At 40.2% G+C, this 24,779-nt stretch overlaps 1 protein-coding gene across 1 annotated transcript in view; it reads left to right on the top strand.

The window, feature by feature from the left end:
- Positions 1 to 19,531, top strand: part of LOC101399961 (uncharacterized) — a 29,854-nt gene extending 10,323 nt beyond the window's left edge. Inside the window, 11 exon segments of the mRNA XM_087425528.1 lie at positions 2,860 to 2,948; positions 3,454 to 3,580; positions 4,171 to 4,251; positions 4,760 to 4,842; positions 5,307 to 6,871; positions 6,873 to 6,896; positions 6,898 to 12,682; positions 15,296 to 15,372; positions 15,909 to 16,090; positions 16,935 to 17,015; positions 18,364 to 19,531. Of these exon segments, the coding sequence (XP_087281654.1) occupies positions 2,860 to 2,948; positions 3,454 to 3,580; positions 4,171 to 4,251; positions 4,760 to 4,842; positions 5,307 to 6,871; positions 6,873 to 6,896; positions 6,898 to 7,219 (2,291 nt within the window). The 3' untranslated portion in view covers positions 7,220 to 12,682; positions 15,296 to 15,372; positions 15,909 to 16,090; positions 16,935 to 17,015; positions 18,364 to 19,531.
- The last annotated feature ends 5,248 nt before the right edge of the window (positions 19,532 to 24,779 follow it).

The following is a 24,779-nucleotide window of genomic DNA, read 5'->3' as shown; positions in this document are numbered from 1 at the left end:
TCACGATGCTTGATGAGTTGTTCCTCTACTGTTGCATTTGGGTAGCAAACACCTTTCTTACTTGGATAAGGCTTTGCTTATTTGGATTCTGAGCTACTCCTGGTTGTGTTTGAGAGCCTTAGCTTTCCACCCTCCACCGTCTGTCAGAGGAGTTGTCACTGTCCTCCTTGTTCTCTTTGTGCCTCTGAGGTTGCTGGTACCTTGTGGCTTATGACCCTGCAGCAGTTGTGGGTGTCACCCCGAGGTCACCGAGCTGCAAGAACCTCTGTCTGCTGCCTGTGGAATTGCCTAGGTAATGGGTTCCACCACTGTGGTGGGGTAGAGTGGGGTGGGGGCCAGAGTCATGGGAATCTCTGTGACATACGGGTGCCTCCAGGCACCAGGCTATGGATGAGGGGGCTGAAGTTGCAGGCATTTCTAAAGCTGGAAGGCATCGGGCTCACGCATCCTGTTGTTGCTATTGCCTGGCTCTCCACAGGCTCTCCCTGGGCTCATGCGCTGCTGCTGTGTGCCTTCTGCACTGTTGCTCCTGGGTTATCTGAGGGTGCTGGCAATGTGCTTCTAGGGATGCTTGGTTTGTGGGTTTTGCTGCTGCTGCTGAGTGGGCCCGGGTTATAGGTGGCACTGCCTTTGTCACAGCCACAAGGGGAGGGTTACCTAGGTCATGAGCATTGTTGTGGCTTCCTAAACCTCTGGTTTCTAGTGCCTATGCAGTTCGTGGAAGCTCAGGTCGCTGGCACGGCCACTGCTGCCTGGGGCCTAGGGTATTATATGCAACACTCATTGCTGACAGGGCTGTTGTTGGGGGTTCTGCTGTTGGGGTCTGAGTCACAGGCACCACTGCAGCTCTTGCAGCCTCTGGTCTCAGGTGCTGGTGAGAATCCTGGAATCTCAGGTTATGGGCTACACCACTGCTGCTGGCAGGACCAGTGTCGGAAGGTGCTGCCATCAGGGTCGGTGGAGGGGGCTCATTTTCAGGTATCATTGAAATTCTTGGAGCCTCTGGTGGTGGGCCTGCAGTGCCTCTGGAGCATGGGCTGCCTGAATTCCTGGGGCTTCTATTCATAAGTGTTATATCCATTCCTGGGGCCTCTAGTTGCCAGTGTGGCCATAGTTCCTGGAACTTCTGGCCTTGGGACCTGCCACCACTGCTTCCCTGGTTCCACCACATCTAAGAAATCCAGTCAACCCACTTTCAGATGTATAGATGTATGGATCTCTCAGGCATTCTAGTGTACTGTGCAGAGAGTCCTTTGTTGGTCTATGGATTTCCTACTGGTGGTTATTTTGAGGGAAGAGACGAAGGGAACAACTCACTCTGCCATGACACTGACATTTCTCCAAAGGTTGTTGATTCTTAAGAAGTTAACCTTCAAATACAGATTGTTAAAAGGCAATTAAACATGAAGAAAGGAATAAATATAAAAGCCATGTGGCTAGGAAATAGAACTGATAAGTAAAATGAAAAGGTGGTTTGAAAAGATGCATAAAATAGACAAATGTGGAGCAAAGTATGATATGGCACTGCCCCTTTCCCAAGGCAAGGCGAGAGCACAGACTTGTTGATTAGAATGTTTCCAGCCCAGACCTGTGGGGCCTTCCTAGTACTTTAACATATTCTGAGTTCTTTTGTAAAAACATTGATGTACTTTTTCTAATTTTTTAGTGTCAGATGTGGAAGACCTAATGATTATTTCTCTTTTCTTCCATTTTCTTATTCAGGAACCAAAAGAATATGTGCTTTCTGTGTGTGTGTGTGTGTGTGTGTGTGTGTGTGTTTGTAGGTGTGAGACAACCTTTATTTTCTCATCTGCTTGATTTTTTTTTTTCCCATATCACTTATGAATTGGTATGTCAGTTATTACTTAGTGTCTGTTCTTCAGTAAGAGTGTTGGATCTTTAATGCCTAGGACATTTTCTGTATAAGTTACTGCTCTCAACTAAGTGCCTAGAACAGGGACATAAATTCTTCATTATTTATTGTGAGAATAAAAATTGAATAAGGCAGCAATAAAAACTTAAAAGGAAGCCCAGAGCTTCAAACTTCTCCAGTATCCATCAAAGGAAGCTCAAGAACGTAGACCAAATAAAATACATTTTTCTTTCTTTTATATGCCCAGTAGCAGTCTTGACCAGTGCTGTCTGGTGGAATTGTAGATCATGCATATAGTGAAAATACTTACTTAAGCATGTAAGTCATATAAAAATATGGTGATAGTGTACATTATTTTGTACATTCAAAGCATTCTAAATTCACTGCATACTAAATTTTTATCAGGTATACTTGATTTGTGTTCAGAAATCAGAAACTTTAAAGATGAAAGACTAGATTCCAGTACTCAAGTTGTTCCAAATATATAAGTGAGCTGTAAGATTCCAGTGAGTCTTCTGGTGCAGATGATCGTTGGTAAATGGCATTTGATGTTACTGGCAGTAGCAGTTACAAGTAGCAGTTGTGCTACTTGTCTGTCTAGGAGAAGCCTGAGTGGGCCAGAGAATGCTGTTCTCTCTGTCAGCTTCCTGGTATATATTCGTTAGGTAGAGTGGCTGCATAATCTCATTCATCAATTTTATTGCCTTGACAAATGAAGAGGCATATTAGTGAAAGCCTAAGTTTCCATCCCTGTAAAATGAAAGAATTTTGTTTTTCCTGACAGCACGACTCACAATCCCCTTTGTGCCTTCAGGTGAGATAGGACTACTCTGACATTTGATGGCAGTAGTGTGTATTTGTATGAGATTTCTTGAGTGTGCAGGGATATTTGAGAATTTCCAGCTAGAATGGAACGACTTCCGGGCCTGTGAATGTGGGAATTATAGTCGTCTCTGAGTCCTCATGCCTTCTTTCTTTTCTCCTAGGTCTTCTGTCTGAGGACCCTTTCTGCCTTATTGAGGAAAAGATAGAGGCAGAAAGGATGGTGACTGAGTGTTTGACAAATTGTTCTCAGGTAATTAGAGAGTATATCTTTCTACAAAATGACATACCACATCCACTAGATAGACACCTTTCTTTCTAGGTACACCTGTCTCCAGGGCTTGTTAAGGGAAGTCAAGCCACTCAAGGACTGAGTCTCTGTTGAATTCCCACCCAAAGTGGAGCCTCTCATATTGGTTCATATAAGTAATCGCAGTATTTTGATAATTACCTTCTACTGTTGTTTCATGATAGCAACTGCATATTTTTTTTGTTTTGCTGCCTGCTGTCTCAGAGTAATGAAGATGAAAGTGTGCATTTTTCAAATAATTTATTTATTAATTGGCTTTTTCAAGTTTCTCTGATTTGCTTAGTACTGTGCTGCCAGAGGGAATTAAGAGGAGAAGAGCATTTAGTCTAGTTGTGGTGAGGTAAGTTCATGCATTAGAGGTTCCATTAATGCCATAACTGGAGGATATCAACCGTGAGTGAGTTTAGATAGAAGATCAACTGAAACCAGCTTGTATGTGATGGTTTAGGACTTGGTTACCTTCACTGATGTGGCTGTGCACTTCACCCGAAAAGAGTGGACTTTACTGGACCCAACTCAGAAAAATCTATACAGAGATGTGATGCTGGAGAACTACAAGAACCTGACCACAGTAGGTAAGGCTGCACTGATTCCTGTAGCCCCTTATGCAACAGATATATGTGATATATTTACTGTGTTCCAGTATTGGTGATGTGAAATCTGCACGTAATGGAAACTAAGAGACATAATCTCTACCCTAATGGGTTTTGATCTAGTGTGGTTTCTGTAAAATTGTGGTCCTAGGAATAACATCATCCCCATCACTCTTAGAAATGTGTGTTTTCAAACCCCACTTTTGACGTAGTGAATGAAACTCTGGCATTATCCCCAGACATCTGTATTTTAATGAAAACAGTAGACAAGATCCTGATGGACAACAAGGTTTGACAACTACTAATGTAGTGCTTTCACCATAAGAATGAACATTTCTTTTTGCATTTACTTTATTTACTCTTTCAATAAAAGTCTTAATACTTTTTAATGTATGGGTTTCAGGGACCAGAGACAACCAGCTCTTTGATATACAGAAGGAGAGCGTATTTGCATTATTAACTCTTTTGAAATAATGTTTTCCATTCATTAGAAATTTATGAGTTGATTCATGGGAATATTTGTCATCTTTTACAGAGGACTTTTCCATTAATATGTCTTTTCCTCTGAACAGAGTATCAGTTGTTCAAACCCAATCTCATCTCTTGGTTGGAACAAGAAGAGTTGAGTACAGTAGAGAGAGGAGTCTTCCAAGGTGAGTGATTGTAAAGAACTTCCCTGGTCAGTGAAAATTTCAGTATGTTTGGAATGACAATGAGGAAACTTTAAGACATTGTTTCTCTTAAAAAGCTGAGGTCATTCGTCTCTGATGCTTTGGGGTATCATCGGCTTATGATACGTTCTTACTTTACCTTTACTTAAAATTTCCTGTGAACTCAGAAAAATCTTGTGTCTGTGTTCTGTTAATCATTTGGCATATGTTGTTTGTCTAGAACTTTCCTACATTTTTTCTCTGATAATATTCTGTCTCTTTTCCCCATCGTATTTAATTTTCATAGAATCATTTTAATCAACTACTGAATTTTTGACTATACATCCTTACCGTTGCAAGATTTTTGAAATTGCAAAACTTCTCTCATCTGTCTTGCCTTTTATTTAGTATGTTTAACTTAGAAATAATATAAATGAGCCTTACTAGTTTTAACCCTTTTGATGTACATTTCTTTCTGTAAATTCCTACGTATTTTCTTTTTTAATTTTAGAATGGGAAACTCCACTTAAAACCAAAAACTTAGCAATTCCACAGGATATTTTTTGGGAAAAAGCAGGCAATAGGATTGAAATGGTAAGTTTGAAAAGAGATATTTTTTATTTTCCACATTTAGAGAAGATTGGGATTTTCATCAGATAGAACATGTGCGCAAGTTCTAGATATTTGAGATGAGTGGTATTTGCCCGAGAGAGCAATGGTTTTGTAGAGATACTCTGAATGTGTTGAATTTGGGAATATTTTAAACCTAGCTTCAAAGTTGTTGCTTCAGAACTCCCGCAAGGACTCATTCCCACTTATATAACTTGCCATTGAGTTTTTAAACAATTCCATGAAATTGTACAGGAATCTTGTAAGATTGGAGTAGATGGCATTCCATCATTCAAGTTCAAAGAAATGAACAGGGTAGGAAATGTATGAATGTAATGGAAATGATAAAAATCATGATCATCATAATGAAGTTTTCTGCTTTGAGATGGGTAGGATAAATTAATGAATTTGAGAAATCTTTGAATTATCATTCATTTTTTCATCAACAGGAAAGAATACACAATGGGTGGGAACTCGATGATTCTGAGCAATGTGGGAAAGTCGTCAGTGAACATTCATGCCTGAAGACACACAGGAGAACTCAGAAGGGAGCCAATACCCATGAGGATAATCAGCATGGAAAACGCTTCCTTGCTCTGTACAAGAAAACCTCTACTGGAGAGAAACTTTCCATGTTTAATCAGTGGGGAAAGGCCATCAGCCCTACTTCAGATGCTGTGTACTGGCATGCTAGCATGCAAGAAGAAGCATTTGTTAATCAGTTTTCTCTTCAGGCCCAAACAAGACCTCACAATGGAGAAAAATTCTATGAATGTAAGGAATGTGGGAAGGCCTTCACTGAATCCTCAGGCCTTGTTCGCCACATAAAAACTCATACTGGAGAGAAGCCTTTTAAATGTGACATATGTGGGAAAGCCTTTGCTACTTCTTTGAAAGTGACTACCCATTTTAGAACTCACACTGGAGAGAAACCTTATAAATGCAAGGAATGTGGGAAAGGCTTTAAGTGTCTTGTGTACCTTAAATGTCACAAGCGAACTCACAGCGGAGAGAAACCCTATAAATGTAAGGAATGTGGGAAAGCCTTCATTCAATCCTCAGGCCTCAATAAGCACATAAAAACTCACAATGGAGAGAAGCCTTTTGAGTGTAATATATGTGAAAAAAGATTTGCAAGTTATTCGTACTTAATCGTTCATAGGTGTACTCACACTGAAGAGAAACCTTGTGAATGCAAAGAATGTGGGAAAGGCTTTCGGTGTTTTGTAGACCTTAACCGTCACAAGCGAACTCACACCGGGGAGAAACCCTATGAATGTAAGGAATGTGGGAAAGGCTTTGCTCAATCTTCAGGCCTTATTAACCACGTAAATATTCACACTGGAGAGAAGCCTTTTAAATGTGATACGTGTGGAAAAGCCTTTGCTGCTTCCTCAAATCTGAGTAACCATTTGAGAACTCACAGTAGGGAGAAGCCTTTTGAGTGTAATACATGTGAAAAAAGATTTGCAAGATCTTCACAGTTAATCATTGATGAGCGTACTCACACTGGAGAAAAACCCTATAAATGCAAGGAATGTGGGAAAGGCTTTAATTCTTTCGCAGGCCTTAACTGTCATGAGCGAGTTCACAGTGGAGAGAAACCCTATGAATGCAAGGAATGTGGGAAAGCGTTCCCTCAATCCTCAGGCCTTACTGTCCATATAACAACTCACAATGGAGTGAAGCCTTTTAAATGTGACAAATGTGGGAAAGCCTTTGCCACTTCCTCAAACCTGACTAACCATTTTAGAACTCACAGTGGAGAGAAGCATTTGGAGTGTAATATATGTACGAAAAGATTTACAAGTTCTTCATACTTAATCATTCACAAGCGTATTCACACTGGAGAGAAACCTTATAAATGCAAAGAATGTGGGAAAGGCTTTATTTGTTTTAGGTACCTTAAATGTCACAAGCGAACTCACACTGGAGAGAAACCCTATGAATGTAAGGAATGTGGGAAGGCCTTCACTCAATCCTCAAGCCTTGTTCACCACAGGAAAACTCATCAAAGAGAAGTTTTTTAAATGTGACACGTGGGAAAGCCTTTGCTGCTTCCTCAAAACTGACTAGCCATCTGAGAACTCACACTGGAGAGAAGCTTTTTGAGTGTGATGTATTTCAGAAAAGATTTACCACTTTTTCATATTTAATCATTCATAAGCATAGTCATACTAGAGAGAAACCCTATGAATGTAAGGATTGTGAGAAAGCCTTCGCTCAATCCTCAGGTTTTATTGACCACATAAAAACTCACACTGGAAAGAAGCCTTTTAAATGTGACACATGTTGGGAATCCTTTAGTGCTTCCTCAGACCTTAAACATTTTAACATCTCTCACTACGTGGAAGCCTATTGAGTGTAATGTATGTTTATGTTAGAAAACAGTGACCAGTTCTTCATACATTATCATTCACAGGCTCACACTGGAGAGAAACTTATAAATGGAAGGAATTTGGAAAAGCTTTCAATTTTCCCACTTCCTTTAAGTATGGTTACAGAACTCATCTGAAGAGAAGTCCTTTCAGTGTAAGGAATGTGGTGAAGCCCTCAGTATCAGTTCACTTCAAAGATATGAAGGGACCACACTGCAGAGATGTTCTCCAAATGTAAGGAATGAGGCAAAGCCATCAGCATCTGCTCACAGAGGAGCATGTAAGGAGTGACAGTGAAGTCATGCTATTATGAAACATGGAAAGCCCTCTATTTCTTCAGTGAAATACGTATTTATTATATATAAGAGATTTCGCAGTGGGGAGAAATCCAACTGATAGAAGATGTGTAGGAAAATTGTTCTGCTAATGTTCACCTGTGATCTCACTGTGGAGAAAAACTTTATAAATGTAAAAGATGTTGTAAAGTCGTCATAATTTTCCATTGGATTTTTTCTCATCTGTAATAAAATTAGGGTGATTCAAAGGCAAGAGAAACTGAATATGGGAAGTGTGGGAAGTGCTATCCTGAATGTGAATCTCAGGGTCTTCTGAGATGCATAGCATTCTAGTTGGTTCTATAAATCTATTCTAAGACTTTGTGATTAGGCCTTGAGCATCCCTGTGCATGACGTGTTTTTCTTTCTAGTGATAGGGCAGTCTAGTTGCTACTCCTTGCATGTTACAGCCTGGTTAAAAGTGGGTCTGCAGAATTCACACTTAATCCTCTTGTAACCACCTGGATTCTGTTAATGGATTGAGATGGACTTACATTGTGAAGACAGCAGCTGCTTGACTGTGTACAGTGCTCACCAAACTCATTTACAGTGAGTCACACCAGCCAATGTGGTGGGGAAAATACATCTTCATAAATTGTGTAAAATTATCTTGTCCCTCTCACACCTAATCCTTTCAGATAAATCAGTTTCAAACATGGGATGAGTAAGGGGAAAAGTGAGATTACACCTACAATGTGTGACACCCTGTTTTCATGACCTTTCTGGTTGAACAAGTACCCTACCACCTGGGGAGGACCTTCAACCTCAAGCCTATACAGGATGATGGTGAGAATAATGAATGCTCTCTTTCACAGAATACGCAGCACCACAGCCTGGGAAAACAATATTTGTCTGAGTCAAGCAACAGCTGTTGCTGGTGAATCACCTTCTTCTGTGTTTGTCATTCTATCCATGGGCTGTGGAAAAAAAAAAGAACTCATGTGAATGTAGCTGGTCCAGAGAATCTGCTGTGCTTCATGCCCTCGCTGGGAGATCCTGAATGTGAACCTTGGGTGTAGACACAGACCAGCACAATATGGTTTCAGCCTCAATGATACATATTTACATAGTTTGGATGCTCAAGAAGCCTTGGGTTATATCAAGTATGGCCATTTGGTGTGCAGCTGCTTAATGACACTTTCTTGAGGCTTATTCAAAGCACTGTATGAATACCTAAATCAAGCTTAACAATAAATCCAGAGGAAGAATTCTCTGTGCACCTTTGTGTTACATGTTTGTGTGTGTGGCAGAGTATGTCATGTTGTGGTTCACTTTGGGTATGTATGTTGTTATTTACCCCATCTGTTGCCTCATTAATTACTGGCAACCACACCAAAGATAAGCAGATTAGTCTTAACCTTTTGTGTGCAGTGTAAGGGTCATAGATTGTCCTTAGATAATTTCCTTATTGTCTGAAAGAAGACCTACGGGACGTATGAGATTTTGCTACAGTTGCCTGAGTGTAGGACTTTGTTGGTGGTGTTTGAGGTCACTCCTGCAGATTGGCCACATTCTGCTCCTTGCACTGCTAGTGACAACATTCTCAATAATTGCTGTAGAAGTAAATAAAGCAGATTTGGTCCCAGCTTTTGTGGGTCAGTCGCTGACAAAGTGTATTTTCATGTGGACAGACTCTAAAAGGCAAGACGATGTGAGCTGTATATGCTCCAACACAGATGAGCCTTTGAAAATGTTCTAAGTGAAAAGAAGCCATTCATAAAAGATTGTATGATTTCATTTATATGAAGTCTCGAAAATCAAATCTATAGAGACAAAGATTGTGTTCACCAGCTATTAAGAGAGAAGGGAAATGGGGGATTTGACAGCCAAAGGGTGCTTTTGAAATGATGAAAAAGCTCCAAAATTATGATGGTTACCCAAATCTGTGCTTTTGCCAAACAACATTGAAGTGTATAGATCTAAATGGATGAATTGTATGGCACATGAATTGTATCTCAATAAAGTTCTTCCAACAAACGAGAAAATTATGACAGTTCCTACACCATGGCATAGTTATGAACATAACATACTGTCTGTGAAGCATCTAGCATGGTAAGATGCAGCAAACTTTAGTTAGCATTATGTTTTTGCCACTAATATTAAAACAGTATAAAACTATTATAATCAAAGGGTATACTGTGGACATAAATAAGTATATTACTGGATAGAAGAATCTAGATATGAACACAGGTGTATATATAGCAATATATTGTTTAATAAATGTGGAATTTCAAATCAATAGATCAAGGACAATTTATCCATAATTACTAGTACAACAATTGGCCACCCTTTGGAGGAAACAAAATTGGATCCACTACCCCACACCACATGTAAAAATACATTAGATGAGGATTAAAGATGTAAATGTCTTTAGAAGTGGTAAATTTAAGAAGACAATTATGAACTCTGTCTAATTTAGTGAAGAGTCATTTTAAGGCAAGGCAGGAAACCCAGAAATTATTTTATAGAACAGCCTCCTTTGAAACATAAACATTTAATATTTTGTAAAGCAACCAAACAAACGTTAACAGCAAAATAGTTATGAATTCAATAGACGCAGAACATACATTTGTTAATGTCCATAAACAATTCTTGGTAAAATGTATTAGTAAATCAGGATTTAAAAAGATTTTCATGAACTCTACCATGGCCACCCACAATTTCAGTGGGTGAAACTGAATCACAGCAAACTTGATTGGCAGAGAAACTTTAGACCCATTTGTAAGTGAAGAATTCCTGGTGGTGGTGCTATTTCACAGCAGAGTATGGGAAGCCCTGGATGATATGTAAGATTAGGAATAATTACTTGAAGAAGAAGAAAAAAATAAGATTATTCCAAAGTCATTTTAAAGGTAAAGGAAACAGTTTACCACAGTGTCCAATGTAAAGAAAATAAATAAGGGGAAATAAAGATCAAAGGATGTGATTGATAAAATGAAGGAAATCTATTTCATGGATTGGCAGGCATATCATTACTGGAGAATCCTTGTATGGGCTGTAGGAACTTGAGGTTAAAAGGGTAGAAAAGCTCTTGATGAAAATTCTCACCTTCAGCCACCACGTTGTGTATGTGCCCTGCCCTCTGCCTGTAGCTCTGCCTACAACCTTGGTTCTAGCCTCAACCTTGTCACCAGCTGTTTTCTGCCTTCAGCCTACACGCTGAGAAAGCTCAGGGCCCATCTGCACCCAAGCAGTTAACGAGAATTTCTCTTTTTTTTTTTGTTTTTTCTGCGAGGAAGATCAGCTCTGAGCTAACATCCATGCCAATCCTCTTTTTGATGAGGAAGACCGGCCCCGAGCTAACATCTATTGCCAATTCTCCTTTTTTCCCCCTTTTTCTCCCCAAAGCCCCAGTAGATAGCTGTATGTCATAGTTGCACATCCTTCTAGTTGCTGTATGTGGGATGCTGCCTCAGCATGGCAGGACAAGCGGTGCATTGGTGTGCACCCAGGATCCGAACCCAGGCCACCAGTAGCGAAGTGCATGCACTTGACTGCTAAGCCATGGGGCCAGCCCCTAGAATTTCTCAGTCTTAAGTGGTCTATCTTGGCTGACAGCCTGACCCTCAGAGCTCAGCCCCTCTGACCCCAGGTAGGAAGAGAAACTGGCTGACTTGTTCACCCGTGGTTTTCTCTGCCTGCTTCTGGTGTCTTGGCGACTTTCACCTTGGTGGTGGTCCAGCCCAGCCCGGCCTTGGTGAGGCCAGCTCGAAGGAGAGGGAGATTGAAGGAGGAGTCAAATGGCGTGTTTGGTCTCGGCTGCTGAGAGGCCCACTTAAAGAGTCCTGGCCTGTGTCCCTCGCTTCCACCATGACCCCAGGGCCTCCTAGCACCACAAGGTCCTGGTCTGGTCCCTTTTGGGCCCTCGTTCCCAGCTGAGATTTGTATTGGGAAATGCTGCAAGGGCCTGTGGGCAGGGTCTCTTCATCCGCTATGCTTCCCTCTTCAAAAGCCTCCAAAACAACCTTTGTGACTTGTCTTGAGAAAGAAAAGAACTTCTGCTGCTGGAGTGACATTGACTCAGCCCCCACATCATCCTGTCCTCATGATCTGGCAGTTCTGGCTGATTCTGGGGAGCACAGGGTGAATGTTGGTTCCAGAGGGTCTCTGTATCATTTTATGTGCAGAAGAATGTTTCATCTGGGAATTTTGTTTAGTCTTTGCACATCCTTCATTTATTTCTGACACATTCAGGTAGAAAAATATTTTGTTAGATATCTATGGTGTGCATACTTATGTATATAAATATAATCCTATGTAGACAACAAGAGTTCACTAAAGAAAAACAACAATACTCGCCTACCTTTATCTGAACTTCCTAGGCCTGTACATCGCCATAGGGCTTCAAAATAGGGTCCTTGGAGACTTCATTACACTAGTTCTAGAATAATTGAATTTACCATTCACAGGAAGTTTGGACTAAGTGTATTTTTTCCACATTCTTCTTTTGAAAGATCTCAAACCTAAGAAAATTTGAACATCCAGTACAATACGCAGACTTCCAGTTTTCTTCTGGCCTAGGAAGGTCACTGGGTTTCCTCCCTACCCCAGCCGCCTTTCCGTGCCCTCTGTTGCTGTAGCTCCTCCCCTCGCCACCCGGAGGCCGGAAACGGAAGTGCTTGACCCTGGCTGGTTCCCTTCTCTTGCCTGCTCCTCTGTTTTGGAGAACCTGGGTCTAGGTGACCCTCGCAAGACTAGGAGAACGGTCGGGGTCAAAGGGCGGCTACCCGAGTTCGGCGTGCTAGCCAGTCAACTCCAGAGCAGCCGCTCGTCTTCCCGCGGGGCCGGGCTCCGCACCTGCTGCCGCGGGGTCTATTCTGACGGCTCCCGCCCGGGACCTCCTCCCGCGGCCGCCTTTGCTCTGCGATCCCCCGCCTGCTCTCTGCTCTGGGGCCACGGCCTCTCCCCGAGGCGACAGGGGCCGGGGGGCCGCCAGGAGCGTCTGTCCCGGGGAGGCGGCGGATCGGGAACTGCGGTCAGGGAGCCTCCGCGGGGCCTTTTCATCCGCTGTGCTCCCCTTTGCAAATAGCATCCTAAGCAACCTTTGTTGCCCCATCTCCAGAAGGAAAAGCATCTCAGTCCTTCACCGACCTGGGGATTCCGGCAGTTTGGGTGAGCTCTGGGTGAATTTGTTCGGGTGTGGGCGTCAGTTGTTTGTTTGGTTCATTATATTCACGTGGGAAGACAAGAAGCGTTCTTGGAGTATTAGGGAGGACACGTATCTGATATCATTAAGTGCATGAGTTGAATGAACGCCTGAAAATACGAAATTTGCTACCACGGAAAAGCCGGGCTACTCACCTCCACCTGATCTCGCCTGACCTCCAGAGCCCTGTCAGTCTCCCAGAACTTCAAAATATGAGTGTTTAGAAAAAAGACGATGTAAGCTTCTTTCTGTTAGTAGCAGCACTTGGAATTGAATTTACTATAATTTAGGAAGAGTAATTAGTAAGCAGAGGGCCTGGGGTCGGCACTGTAGGAATATCCTGTCTCCTGACGCTTTTGATATGTTCCTGGATCACGTATTGTAGTGAGGGTTACCGAATGTTGTTTTTCTGGTGCATTGATTCTTAGCTGGCAGTTTCTTCTCCTCTTTTATCTTTTTTTCCTACCTTTTGATTATTATTGTGTACTCCTGGGTTCTCTCTCAATGCACTACAGTCAATATATTACCATTCCTTTTGATAGTTCAAGTTTATCTAGGGGTAGCTCTTTTCAGCTCCCTCCATTTGACGCAACCCCATGGATGTTTGAGGTCTATATTTTCTGAGCCAACAAGGTGTTGCGGGTTCATTTTGTACATTCCTGCCCCACATCTGGAGTCAGATATTTCTCCCAAAGAGCTTGGTTCTTTGTAGAAATGAACATCGGTTTGCTCCCTGTGGTAAATTCTACTTCAATATCATTGCTTCAAGGCCCTTACAAATCTAGAGAAGATTTTTTAAAATCATAAGTTTCTATTCAGGTTACCAATGCAAAGTTAATACTGTGTATTTTCTGGCTGGCCTGGTGGCGTAGCGGTTAAGTGCACGTGCTCTGCTGTGGTTGCCCCGGTTCAAATCCCGGGCGCGCACCGATACACCGCTTGTCAAGACATGCTGTGGTGGAGTCCCCTATAAAGTGGAGGAAGATGGACACGGATGTTAGCCCAGGGCCAGTCTTCCTCAGCAAATAGAGGAGGATTGGCATGGATGTTAGCTTGGGGCTGATCTTCCTCACAATAAATAAATAATAATAAAAAGGAAAAATATACTGTGTATTTTTCTCTTACCTACTCAGCTTTTAAATTTGTGTTTTTTTCTAAATCTTGGTTCCTAGTAACATTAGTTTATTTCTTATTTGCCTTATCCAATATGACACACCCCAAAAATGCAATATTACAATACTAATGTTACCAAAGTTTCATGTTTCTTAGTAGTTCTTTTTCTAGTTAGTATATATTTTTATTCTCGTTTCCATTTTTGAAGTCATTTTACTTCTTGAGCATATAAAACTATTACATGGTTCAAAAGTCAAAACAATATGAGAAAGTATATTCAGAAGTTTTCCATCCATGTCTCTTGCATTTCATTAACATCTTCTCAGTGGCTGTTTTTCCTTTCAGAAACAAATAATATATGTGTGTATGTGTGTTCTCCTGCACATTGTGTGTATTTTTATTTCCTTACAGTCTTATACAAACATACAATGTTCTGCACTTCATATTTTCATTTAAATATATGTGCTGGAAATCACTCACTTCGCATCATAGAGATCTTTCTTCTTTTTCCATTAGTTTCCCATTAATAGGTACCATATTTAATGAGTCACCTATGGATAGTATTTGAGTTTTTTTTCCTATTTTTAGTTTTTGGGAATCTTGCCAAATACCCTCTACTTGGTTTGTATCATTTTTGCAATTTCAGAGTGCATTTTTTTTAAAGCAAAGTTAAAAGTAATTGTGCAGAAAAATAATCAACATTTTTGTTTTAACTGCAAAGCACTTGTTTTCCCTCCATCCTCCCCCAAATCATCCCAGCCCTGTATTCTTAGACTAAATGAATCCATTTCCTGAAAACTCAGGTTTATATTGTGTTATGAAGAGTTATTTAGTTATAATCTAAGTATATTTTAACAGTCTTGAGAACAATGTTTGTTGCCCATCAGTCCACAATCTCTGGGTGCCTTCAGTGAGTGCCGTGAAGTGATCTTGACATCAAGGAAAGGAGTATTGAGGCAGATTTTATCATCAGCCTCACAGGATATCGACTATTGATTTGTTGTATGGTAAGCGCTAGGTGATGCTGTGCTTCAGACGCTCCTTTAGGTCACCCCTGCACAATATGGCATCAAATGGTCTAGAACTGAACAGCAATGTTTTTATGATTTTATAAATCAGCTGTTCCTATACATCCTTTGGGAAAAGATGGTGCATAATCTCCTTCATGAATCTTCTCTTCAAGGGCAGATAAAGAGTCACATTTCTCAAGGCTGAAGTTTCCTTACCTGTAAAATAAGACTATCACGATACCTTTTTCTCTTGGGCAGCATGGCTCACAATCTCCTTTGACTCTAGGTGAGAGACAACTACTCTGACATTTTATGGCAGTAGTGTGTATTTGTGTGAGTTTTCTTGACTGTGCAGGCTTATACAATAATTTCAAACAGGGATGAAATTATGTCCAGGGAGATCAATGTGGGAATAACAGTCAGCTCTGGCCTCATGTCTTCTTTCTTTTCCCCAAGTTCTTACTAGGTACCCTTTGAGCTTTCCTGAGGAAAAGACCAATGATGAAAGAATGGTGGCTGACAAATTGTTATAGGTAAAAACAAGGCTTGTCCTTCTAAAAAAGGACACACTTGCATCTACCAGGTAGACACATTTTCTTCTAGGTAGACCTGTCTTTAGAGGTCCTCAAAGCAAATTAGGCCCCATTCAACTAAGTGCTCAGTTGAATTTCTCCACATAGTCAAGTATTTCAGTTATTACTAACTAATCTTGACCCTGGTGTCGACTGCATGCTTCTTATTTTGCTGAGTGCACTGACAGCAGGAAAGGAAGATGAAAGTGTCTTTTTCTCAAAGAATTTGTTTATTCATCAACATTTATCAGTAGTGTGCAATGTGCACCAGAGTATGCTGGGATAGAGGGATATAAAATGAGATGATCTCCTAGTCTGGTTGTAGTGAGATAAGTTCACGTGTAAGAGGTGCAATTAAATCCTTGTGACTAGAGGAGATAAACAGTGAGCAAGTGTAGATACGGTGAAGAGTACCTAGGACCACTGAAACCTGGGGGAGATAATGGGAGGTCTGAGAACCCTGTGTTGGCTTTGACTCTCCCATCCTCATTCTCCAGGGAACATTGGTGAAGATGTTACTTGCTCACGTCAACCTGTTTGTGATGGTTTAGGATTCAGTGACCTTTGATGATGTTGCTGTGGACTTCACCCAGGAGGAGAGGACTTTATTGGACCTCACTCAGAGAAACCTGTACAGAGAATGTGATGCTGGAGAACTACCAGAACCTGGTCACAATGGGTAAATCTGGAATCATTCCTTCTACCATATTTTGGATCAGATATATATTAAGTACTTACTATATTCCAGAATTGGTGATTCAAATCTGAATACAATGAGAAAGAACAGACACCTTCTCCCTGCACTCATGGGTTTGAATCTACTGTTGTGGTCCTCAAAATGTGGCCAGAGAGCCAACAGCATCACCATCACTCTGTTAGAAATGTACATTTGTAGGGCCAGCCCTGTGGCTTGGTGGTTAAGTGAGCGCGCTCCACTGCTGGCGACCCGGGTTCGGATCCCGGGCTCGCACCGACGCGCTGCTTCTCCGGCCATGCTGAGGCCGCGTCCCACATACAGCAACTAGAAGGATGTGCAACTATGACATACAACTATCTACTGGGGCTTTGGGGGGAAAAAATAAATAAATAAAATCTTTAAAAAAAAAAAAAAAAAAAAGAAATGTACATTTGTAGACTCCTCCTTTGACATAGCAAATCAGAAAGCTGTGGTTGTTGCCCCATTTTCTGTTTTTGATGAAGCCCTCCAGATGATAGTGATGCACTCTAAAGTTTGAGAACCACTACTCGAGTGGTTTCCCCATCAGAATGAAGATCTCTGTTGCACTTCTTTATTTCTTTGAATCAAAGCCTTAGGGCTTTGTAAATGTGTATATAATCCTGAATGTGTGTTTCAAGAGTCAAAAAGAACCAGTTTAGGAGGAGGCAGAATAAGGGGATGTTTGCCTTTGTACCCCTTTTGAAATAATTTTAATTCTTCATTGGAAGTTATTTCCTGCTTTGTGGGAAGATTTGTCATCTCTTGCATGAGCCTCTTCCATTAAGGTATCTTTCCATATGGACAGGGTGTCAGCTGTTCAAACGGAATCTGATGTCTTGGTTGGAAAAGAAGAATTGAGGACAGTAGAGACAGGCGTTTCTCCAAAGTGAGTGTTTGCAACATACAACTCTGGTCAATGAGAAGTTCAGTATGTTTAGAAGTATAATGAGGAAAGTTTTTAAGATGCACTCTTTTCTTAAAAGGCAAGGGCCTGCTGGCCTGCTTGGTGGCATAGTGGTTAAGTTTGTGCACTCTGCTTCGGAGGCCTAGGGTTCATGAGTTCGGATCCTGTGCGCAGACCTATACACCACTCTTCAAGCCATGCTAGGGCAGCATCCCATATACAAAGTAGAGGCAGATTGGCACAGATGTTAGCTCAGGGACCATCTTCCTCAAGCAAAAAAAGAGGAGGATTGGAAACAGATGTTAGCTCAGAGCCAATCTTCCTCAAAAAAAAAAAAAAAAGGCTGAGGCCATTAATGTCTGAAATTCAGGGGTATCTTTAGCTTCCCTTATTCTGTTTTATGTTTACCAAAGCTTTCCACAGATCACAAAATGTCTTGGTTTTTTTTCTTTAAATTCATCATTTTGATGTCAGCTCATTGTCCAGATCTTTCATATTTACTTCTCTGATATCTTCTCTTTCTATTCACCATCATTTTTAATTTTTATAGAATCATTTTGTAACAAACTCCTTAAAATTTTGACCCCACATTCTTCTCATTGCTAAAGTTTTGATATAACCGTACTCCTCAAATCTATCTTTCCCTCATTTTTTTATTATATTTAATTTGAAAAGTTATACAAATGAGCCTGATCATTCTGAACTTCTTTAAATTAACATTTCTTTCTAAACTTTCAAATTTGTTTATCTGTTTTACCACAGAATAAGATATGGGACTGAAAACTAAAGAATCAAGACTTCAGCAGAATATTTTTTGGGGGAAAACAGCCCCCCAAATAGAATGCAAATGGTCAGATGGATAAGTGATATTTCTTATTTCCTACATTCAGAAAAGATTGAGAATTAGATTAGATTAAAAAATCAACACAAATGGAAGATATTTGAAACAAGTAGTATACCTCAAGACAGAGATGCCTCTAGGGAGATACTCTGACTAGGATGCATTTGGGGATATCCTAAACCTAGCTTGAATCTTGTTGCTTCAGGGTTCCCACAAGTATAAAATCACACATATTTAAAGATACTGAGTTTCAAAAAGAATTTCCTGAAACATGACAGGACTAATTTTAAAATTAGAGCTGATGGCACAACATTCTGGCAGAAGAGTTCCATCTTTCAATTTGAAAGAAATCAACAGGGCAGAATTGTATGCTTGTAATGAAAATGGTAAGAATCATAATCATCATGATAATGCTTCTGTTTGAGATGGATGTAATCTATTAATGAGTCTGAAAAATCTTTTAATCATTATTGTATCCTTCATCAACAGGAAAGAACACAAAATGGAGGGGAAGTCTATGACTGTAAACAATGTGGGAAAGTCTTCAGTGAACACTCATGTCTTAAGACACACAGGATTATTTAAAATAGACAGAACACTTATGAGGATAATTATTATGGAAAAGGTTTTCTAACTCAACCCAATAAAACCTATACTGGAGAGAAACATTCTGAACTTAATCAGTCTGGAAAAGCCATCAGCCTGACTCCAAATACTGTGTACCAGAGAATCTGCACACAAAAGAAACCTTTTGATGCATTGACTGTGGGAAAGCCTTTGTTAATCATTCATACCTTTAGGCACACTTGAGAACTCACAATGGAGAAAAACTTGATGAATGGAAGGAATATGGGGAGATCTTGTAGTCACTCCACAAGTCTCACTGTCTATATACAAATTCACAACATAAAATATTCCTATGAAAGCAAAGCATGTGGAAAAGGCTTTAGGTATTCTTCATATCTTAATATTTCCATGCTATCCCACACTGGAGAGAAGCCATTTGAGTGTAAGATGTATGGAAAAGCATTTATGTATTCCTCATGCCTGAGTATGCATTTGTGGGCTCACAGTTCCAAAAACCTATACATTGGGGGCCGGCCTGGTGGCACAGTGGTTAAGTGCATGTGCTCCACTTTGGCGGCCCAGGGTTGGCAGGTTCAGATCCCAGGCACACACCGATGCACTGCTTGTCAAGCCGTGCTGTGGTGGTGTCCCATATACAAAATAGAGGAAGATGGGCACAGATGTTAGATCAGGGCTAATCTTCCTCAGCAAAAGGAGGAGGATTGGCACTGGATATTAGCTCAGAGCCACTCTTCCTCACACAAAAAAAGGAAAAAACAGGCATCTCAGGAGACAAAAGGAAAGAAAAAAGTAAAAAGGCTGCAGATTTTAGGGGACTACAAGCCCTCCCTCCCTCCCTAAAAGGAAACTTGAAATGTTATGTATTGAGGAAATGTCAGCTCTGGCAAACCATAATGCTTGTCTTATATTACTTACTGATTTAAAAACAACAATGACAAATAAACCCCTAGATACCAGAGAAGAAAATAAAGGTTGACTACATAAATTATAAATATATATGTGTGTGTGTTTGTAATTTATGTATATGTATATTTTAACAGATGCATAATAAATAAGTTATTATTTTGTATATTAATTGTAAATTAAGAGATCCATGATTTGACCCAATGGGAAATCCAAAATTTGTATATTAAAATGTATAGACTAGTAACTTATATAATAAGTTATATATAATTATGATCTATGTAAGAAATATGTAACAAAATTTATATACTAAAAATGTATGTAACAAAGAGATAAAAAGTGCACTGATTGGCTTTTGTGCCTCTACAACATAACTTCTAAATTAGCTTCAATGTTTGCTAAAATGCACTAACTGACAAACCTTCATAGACTTAACCAATATTGCCGCTGAAATTACACTTATACCTGGGGATACCAATACATTTAAACATTACACTCCCCTATAATTTTTAAAAAGTAACTAAAAATAGAGAAAAAATAGGTGTGTCTCACTTTAATTGTAGTCTTGCTTAAATTTCCCATAGTCATCGTACCCATGTCCCCAAAATATCTCATCTTGGACGTAGATGCCATGACACAATAATAAATTTAAGTTGTCTTTGACACTTACTAATTGTCCTGGTTAGACAGGACCCTCAAGGACCCTTCATTAAAATAATTATTGTGGCCCAATGTGAGTTGAAACAGGGCCTTCAAGGTTTAAAAATCATTATACAAACCTAATTAATAAAGAAGTAATTATCTCCACTCCTCCACTGAGTCACTCAATTTTTCATGTTCTTACAACTGAAAAATAATAATAATAAATAATCCATCTCTTGGCTACCTGAGGAACCCCTTGGGATTAACTGAATAAACAGCAATGAGAGTTGTGGACTATGCAGATGGCACTGCTGACCATCACATGTAATGGAGCACAGTGGAATTTTACTGCTTTCCATCTCTTAACCAGGATGTCCCTGATAAAATGCTAAAAACAATACACTTGGCCAAACTTCAGGCAGTCATTTTGGCTCTTGATGTCCTGGCCAAAAAATATGCCCCATCTTCACAGTTATTATGAACTGTTGGGCCGTTGCCTAAAAACTGTCCATTCAGAGTCAAGAACTCTGGGAATCTCTTGCCTCACACACACCCAAAGTTTAAATCAAAATTACACGTCTCCACATATACTGAGGCCACAATCTAGGCCTTGTCAGTCCAGTCTTTCACCAAGAAAGGATACCTCAGTCTCACTTTGCAGATGTCATCGCCCTGGCAGAGAACACATTGTTGGTGATGAAATCACTTGAGATGACATTATTCCAGCCCAAGAACTTGCCATTGAAGACTTCACCCAGTTCATGATGGTTTGGACTCCCTCACCTAAGGCAAGATTTTTTTTTGTTTTTATTATTGTTACTAGAGATTCTATTGCGTAGCCCATGATCCTGGTATGCTCACTGCTTTCTATCAAAACATACATCTCTACATTGCCATGCCTCTGGGGAAATCTGATAGAGGTTACTCCTGTCTGTGCAAATCTAACAATTAATGAAAATTACTGCTTTTCTCAGGAGATACCTGACTCATATCAGTCATCCACTTCACCTCTTGGGAGGAGGACCACTCTCTTTCCAGTGCCTTCTCCTACTACCCCCCTTCAGTGTTTCACCATGACATTCTACCCTGTCTCCAACCACAAATACTCCTTCCCCTCAGTTACACAAAAACCACTGATCTTTTCATATGCTTTATTAACTTAGTTCATACCCTCCAACAACATCACTGCCAGACTTGTCTCTTTGATTATTGTCAGACTAATTCTTTTAACACACATTATGACTCCACCAAGATATTGTTACGTACTCCAAAAAGATTTCAGATCGTTTTTCTTGACTAATGCCATACATAATGAGAAAGATGAACATGGGCTGGCTTAGAGTGACTCCTTACTCTTCTACCTATGTTCCTTCTTCTTGCTCTCATAATAAAATATTTTCCATAGTCTTTAGGGCAACATATGCCCTCCTCTAAAAATCTCCACTATCATCCACCATCTCCACCCCACACTTTTCTCAGTATGGTGTCAAACAATCAGACGAGCAATTTTATTAATCATGATTTTAATTTGCTGTATAGTATGATGCTTTCACATTTTGGTGATCAGGTTGTCTGGTAACAGACTCTCCCTCCCAGGGCTATATAATTCCTAAAGGTAGTAAGCAATGTGCTTCGACATCTATCATTCATGTGCAAACCAAGCAATCCAAAGCCTACATACCCAACCGCCTCCTTTATCTATTACACACAAAGCCAGTATTTCCTCTGCACTAATTCAACCCAGGGCCAGGAATCAGGCAACCCTGGACCTCACTTATGCCCCAGAGACTGCCAGAATTATTCAAACAAGCCAATCCTAAGCTGTTTACTGTGCCCTACCTTGCCTTTCCTGTGGACACCCCAATAAAGTCTGTGACATATGCTTTCTCTTCTCTCCTACTTCTGCCTCCTGACCGGCTCTGGTGCTCCCACATTTAATCCTGCGTGGCTTCCCATGACCCTTCTCTTGGGATTGTAAGTAATAAACTGTTCTTCAATGCCGTTAATCTATCCGTGTCTTCACTCTGTCACCTTCACATATTGAGATCCGGGTACAAAACCACCATTTCTTCATTTTTCTTCCTAGGTTTTGCTACTGATGTACATACTCCATAACAGTGCGTTACTTACATTAGGTGATTTTTGAACTATTTATGAAAGCTGTCATTATTGATTCATGCCTTTGTAATTTGATTCATTCCCTTTGCATGTGTTCACCTTTATTAGTTATTTATAATGTTTTGTTCAAAGTGGCTGTGCATCTCATCATGGTTTTAACTTGCCTTTCCCTGATTACTGACAGCATAAACATGTTTATAAGTAACTTTGGCTACCTGGATAAATATCTGGTCATGTCTTCTGCTGATTCCTAATAATCAGTCTTTTTAAAAATAATTTTTAAGGCTTTTTTTAGACAATGTGGGACTCACCATTTGTGAATTACATGACTGCAGTAGCTTCCACTTTTTGTGTTTTCAGTTTTATGTTTTCTTAAGGAAAATGATTTCTTAATTTGGGCATAGCCAAATGTATTCAACGTTTCCTTTATCTTGTCTTAGAAATTTTCTTAGGGCCGGCCCTGTGGCTTAGCGGTTAAGTGCGTGCGCTCCGCTACTGGCGGCCCGGGGTTCGCATTCCGGGCACGCACCGCTTCTCTGGCCATGCCGAGGCCGCTTCCCACATACAGCAACTAGAAGGATGTGCAACTGTGACATACAACTATCTACTGGGGCTTTGGGGAAGAAAAAAAGAAGGAGGATTGGCAATAGATGTTAGCTCAGGGCCGGTCTTCTTCAGCAAAAAGAGGAGGATTAGCACGGATGTTAGCTCAGGGCTGATCTCCCTCACAAAAAAAAAAAAGAAATTTTCTTTTACTCTGATGTTATATGTTCTACTACCTTGCCTTTCAAATTTTTCATAGCTTTTGTTGCAATTGTATGTCCTTAATCCATCTGAGATTGATTTTTTTTTTTTCGTGAGGAAGATCGGTCCTGAGCTAACATCTGCCAATCCTCCTCTTTTTGCTGCAGAAGACTGGCCCTGGGCTAACATCTGTGCCTATCTTCCTCCACTTTATATGCGACGCCGCCACAGCATGGCTTGACAAGCGGTACATGGGTGCACACCCGGGATCCCAACCGGCGAACCCCAGGCGCCACAGCGGAGCGGGCACACTTAACCGCTTGCGCCACCAGCTGGCCCCCTGGGATTGATTTTTGTGTATAGTATCAATATATGTCTAATTTAATTTTTCCCCCAATGGACATGACATTTTCACAGGACAGTGTATTGAGAAGCTCAAATTTCCCTGCTGATTTGCAGGGCCAGAGCAGCTGTTGAAAAATTCTGTATTTATATGGGTGTCTTTCAGGGCTTGATGTTGTGTTCCCGTGGTCAGTTGGTGTAATCTCTGCATCAATACCACTTGTATTTGTTATATTAACTCTACTATATTTCTTAATGCCTGAAAGGGCTATTCACCTATGCTATTCTTCTTTAAGGGTATCTTTTCTGTTCTTGGCTCCTTTTTAAAATTTTGAAATAAATTCAGACATAGAGAAAAAGTTGGTAGACTAGTATAAAGGACTCCAGTATAGCTCTAGCTCTACCCAGATTCCCTAATTTTTAACATTCTGCTACTTTTCCTTTCTCATTCATTCTCTCTCTCTCCCTCCCCCACCCCACTCCCCCGTATATGTGATTTTTTTCCTGAATCATGAATCATTTGAGGGTAAGTTGCATACATCATGCCTCTTTACTCTTTGATATTTTCAGTATGTGTTTCCCAAGAACAAGAGTATTATCTGATCTGTAGTCCACGTTCCTATTTCATCAGCTATCCCATGTCCTTTGTTGCAAAATGTCCCCTTTAGTCCAGGGTCCTGTGCTGTTTTCAGTGGTCCTGTTTCTTCAATCAATTTCAAGCATTTCCTAGTGTTTCTTTGTATTTTATGATATGGACAATTTTTAAGAATACAGCCATTTCCTTTCGAGAACTCTTGTCACTTAGGGTTTCTCTGAAGTTTCCTCACAATTAGATTCAGGTTTTGAATTTTGGGTTGAATAACAAAAAAGAGATGTGTACCTCAAGGGTATCACATACAGACAGGCCTGTGATTTCATTTTTCCCGTCACTGGTACTGTTAATTTTCATCACTTGGTGTAAAGTGGTGCACATATCCCGTGTTTGCATTGTACAGTTCCTATTTTTTTGTGACCAGTCGTTTGTGGGGAGATCTCTCAATATTTTGCATCAGCTTGTGAGCTTCTTTCAATAACAGTAGGTGTATTTTTTACTAGACATTTGCTGAAACTCTAAATCATTTTAAGGGGAATTGGAGTGTTTCCTGTATTGGACTTTCCAATCCATGAAGAGAGTGTTTCTCCCTCCTTTATTTAAGTCTTCCTTAAAGGAGATCAGAATCTTACAATTTTCTTCCAAAAACACTATGAACATTTTGATTAGATTATTCTTAAGCATTTTATAATTTTCTTACTTGTAAATGTTATACTTGTTAAATTTAATTGCTCTGATTGTTGATATATAAAATGCAGTTGATCTTTGTGTATTGAACTTTATCTAGCTGACGCTAAACTTCCTTAAAAATATTAATTTTTAAAATATTCTTTTGAATTTTCTGCACAGGTAATCATAACTTCTGTAATTAATGACAGTTTTATTTTTCTATTTCAATCCTTAGGACATTTATATGTTTTTATTGCTCTTCTGACTGAACAAGACCTCCCATACAATAATGACTAGAAGTAGTAAA

The sequence above is a fragment of the Ceratotherium simum genome, chromosome 39, assembly GCF_057802395.1.
Source record: "Ceratotherium simum simum isolate JZ-2026a chromosome 39, ASM5780239v1, whole genome shotgun sequence".
Taxonomy (NCBI): Eukaryota; Metazoa; Chordata; class Mammalia; order Perissodactyla; family Rhinocerotidae; genus Ceratotherium; species Ceratotherium simum.
This window is presented reverse-complemented; position numbering and strand designations above follow the sequence as displayed.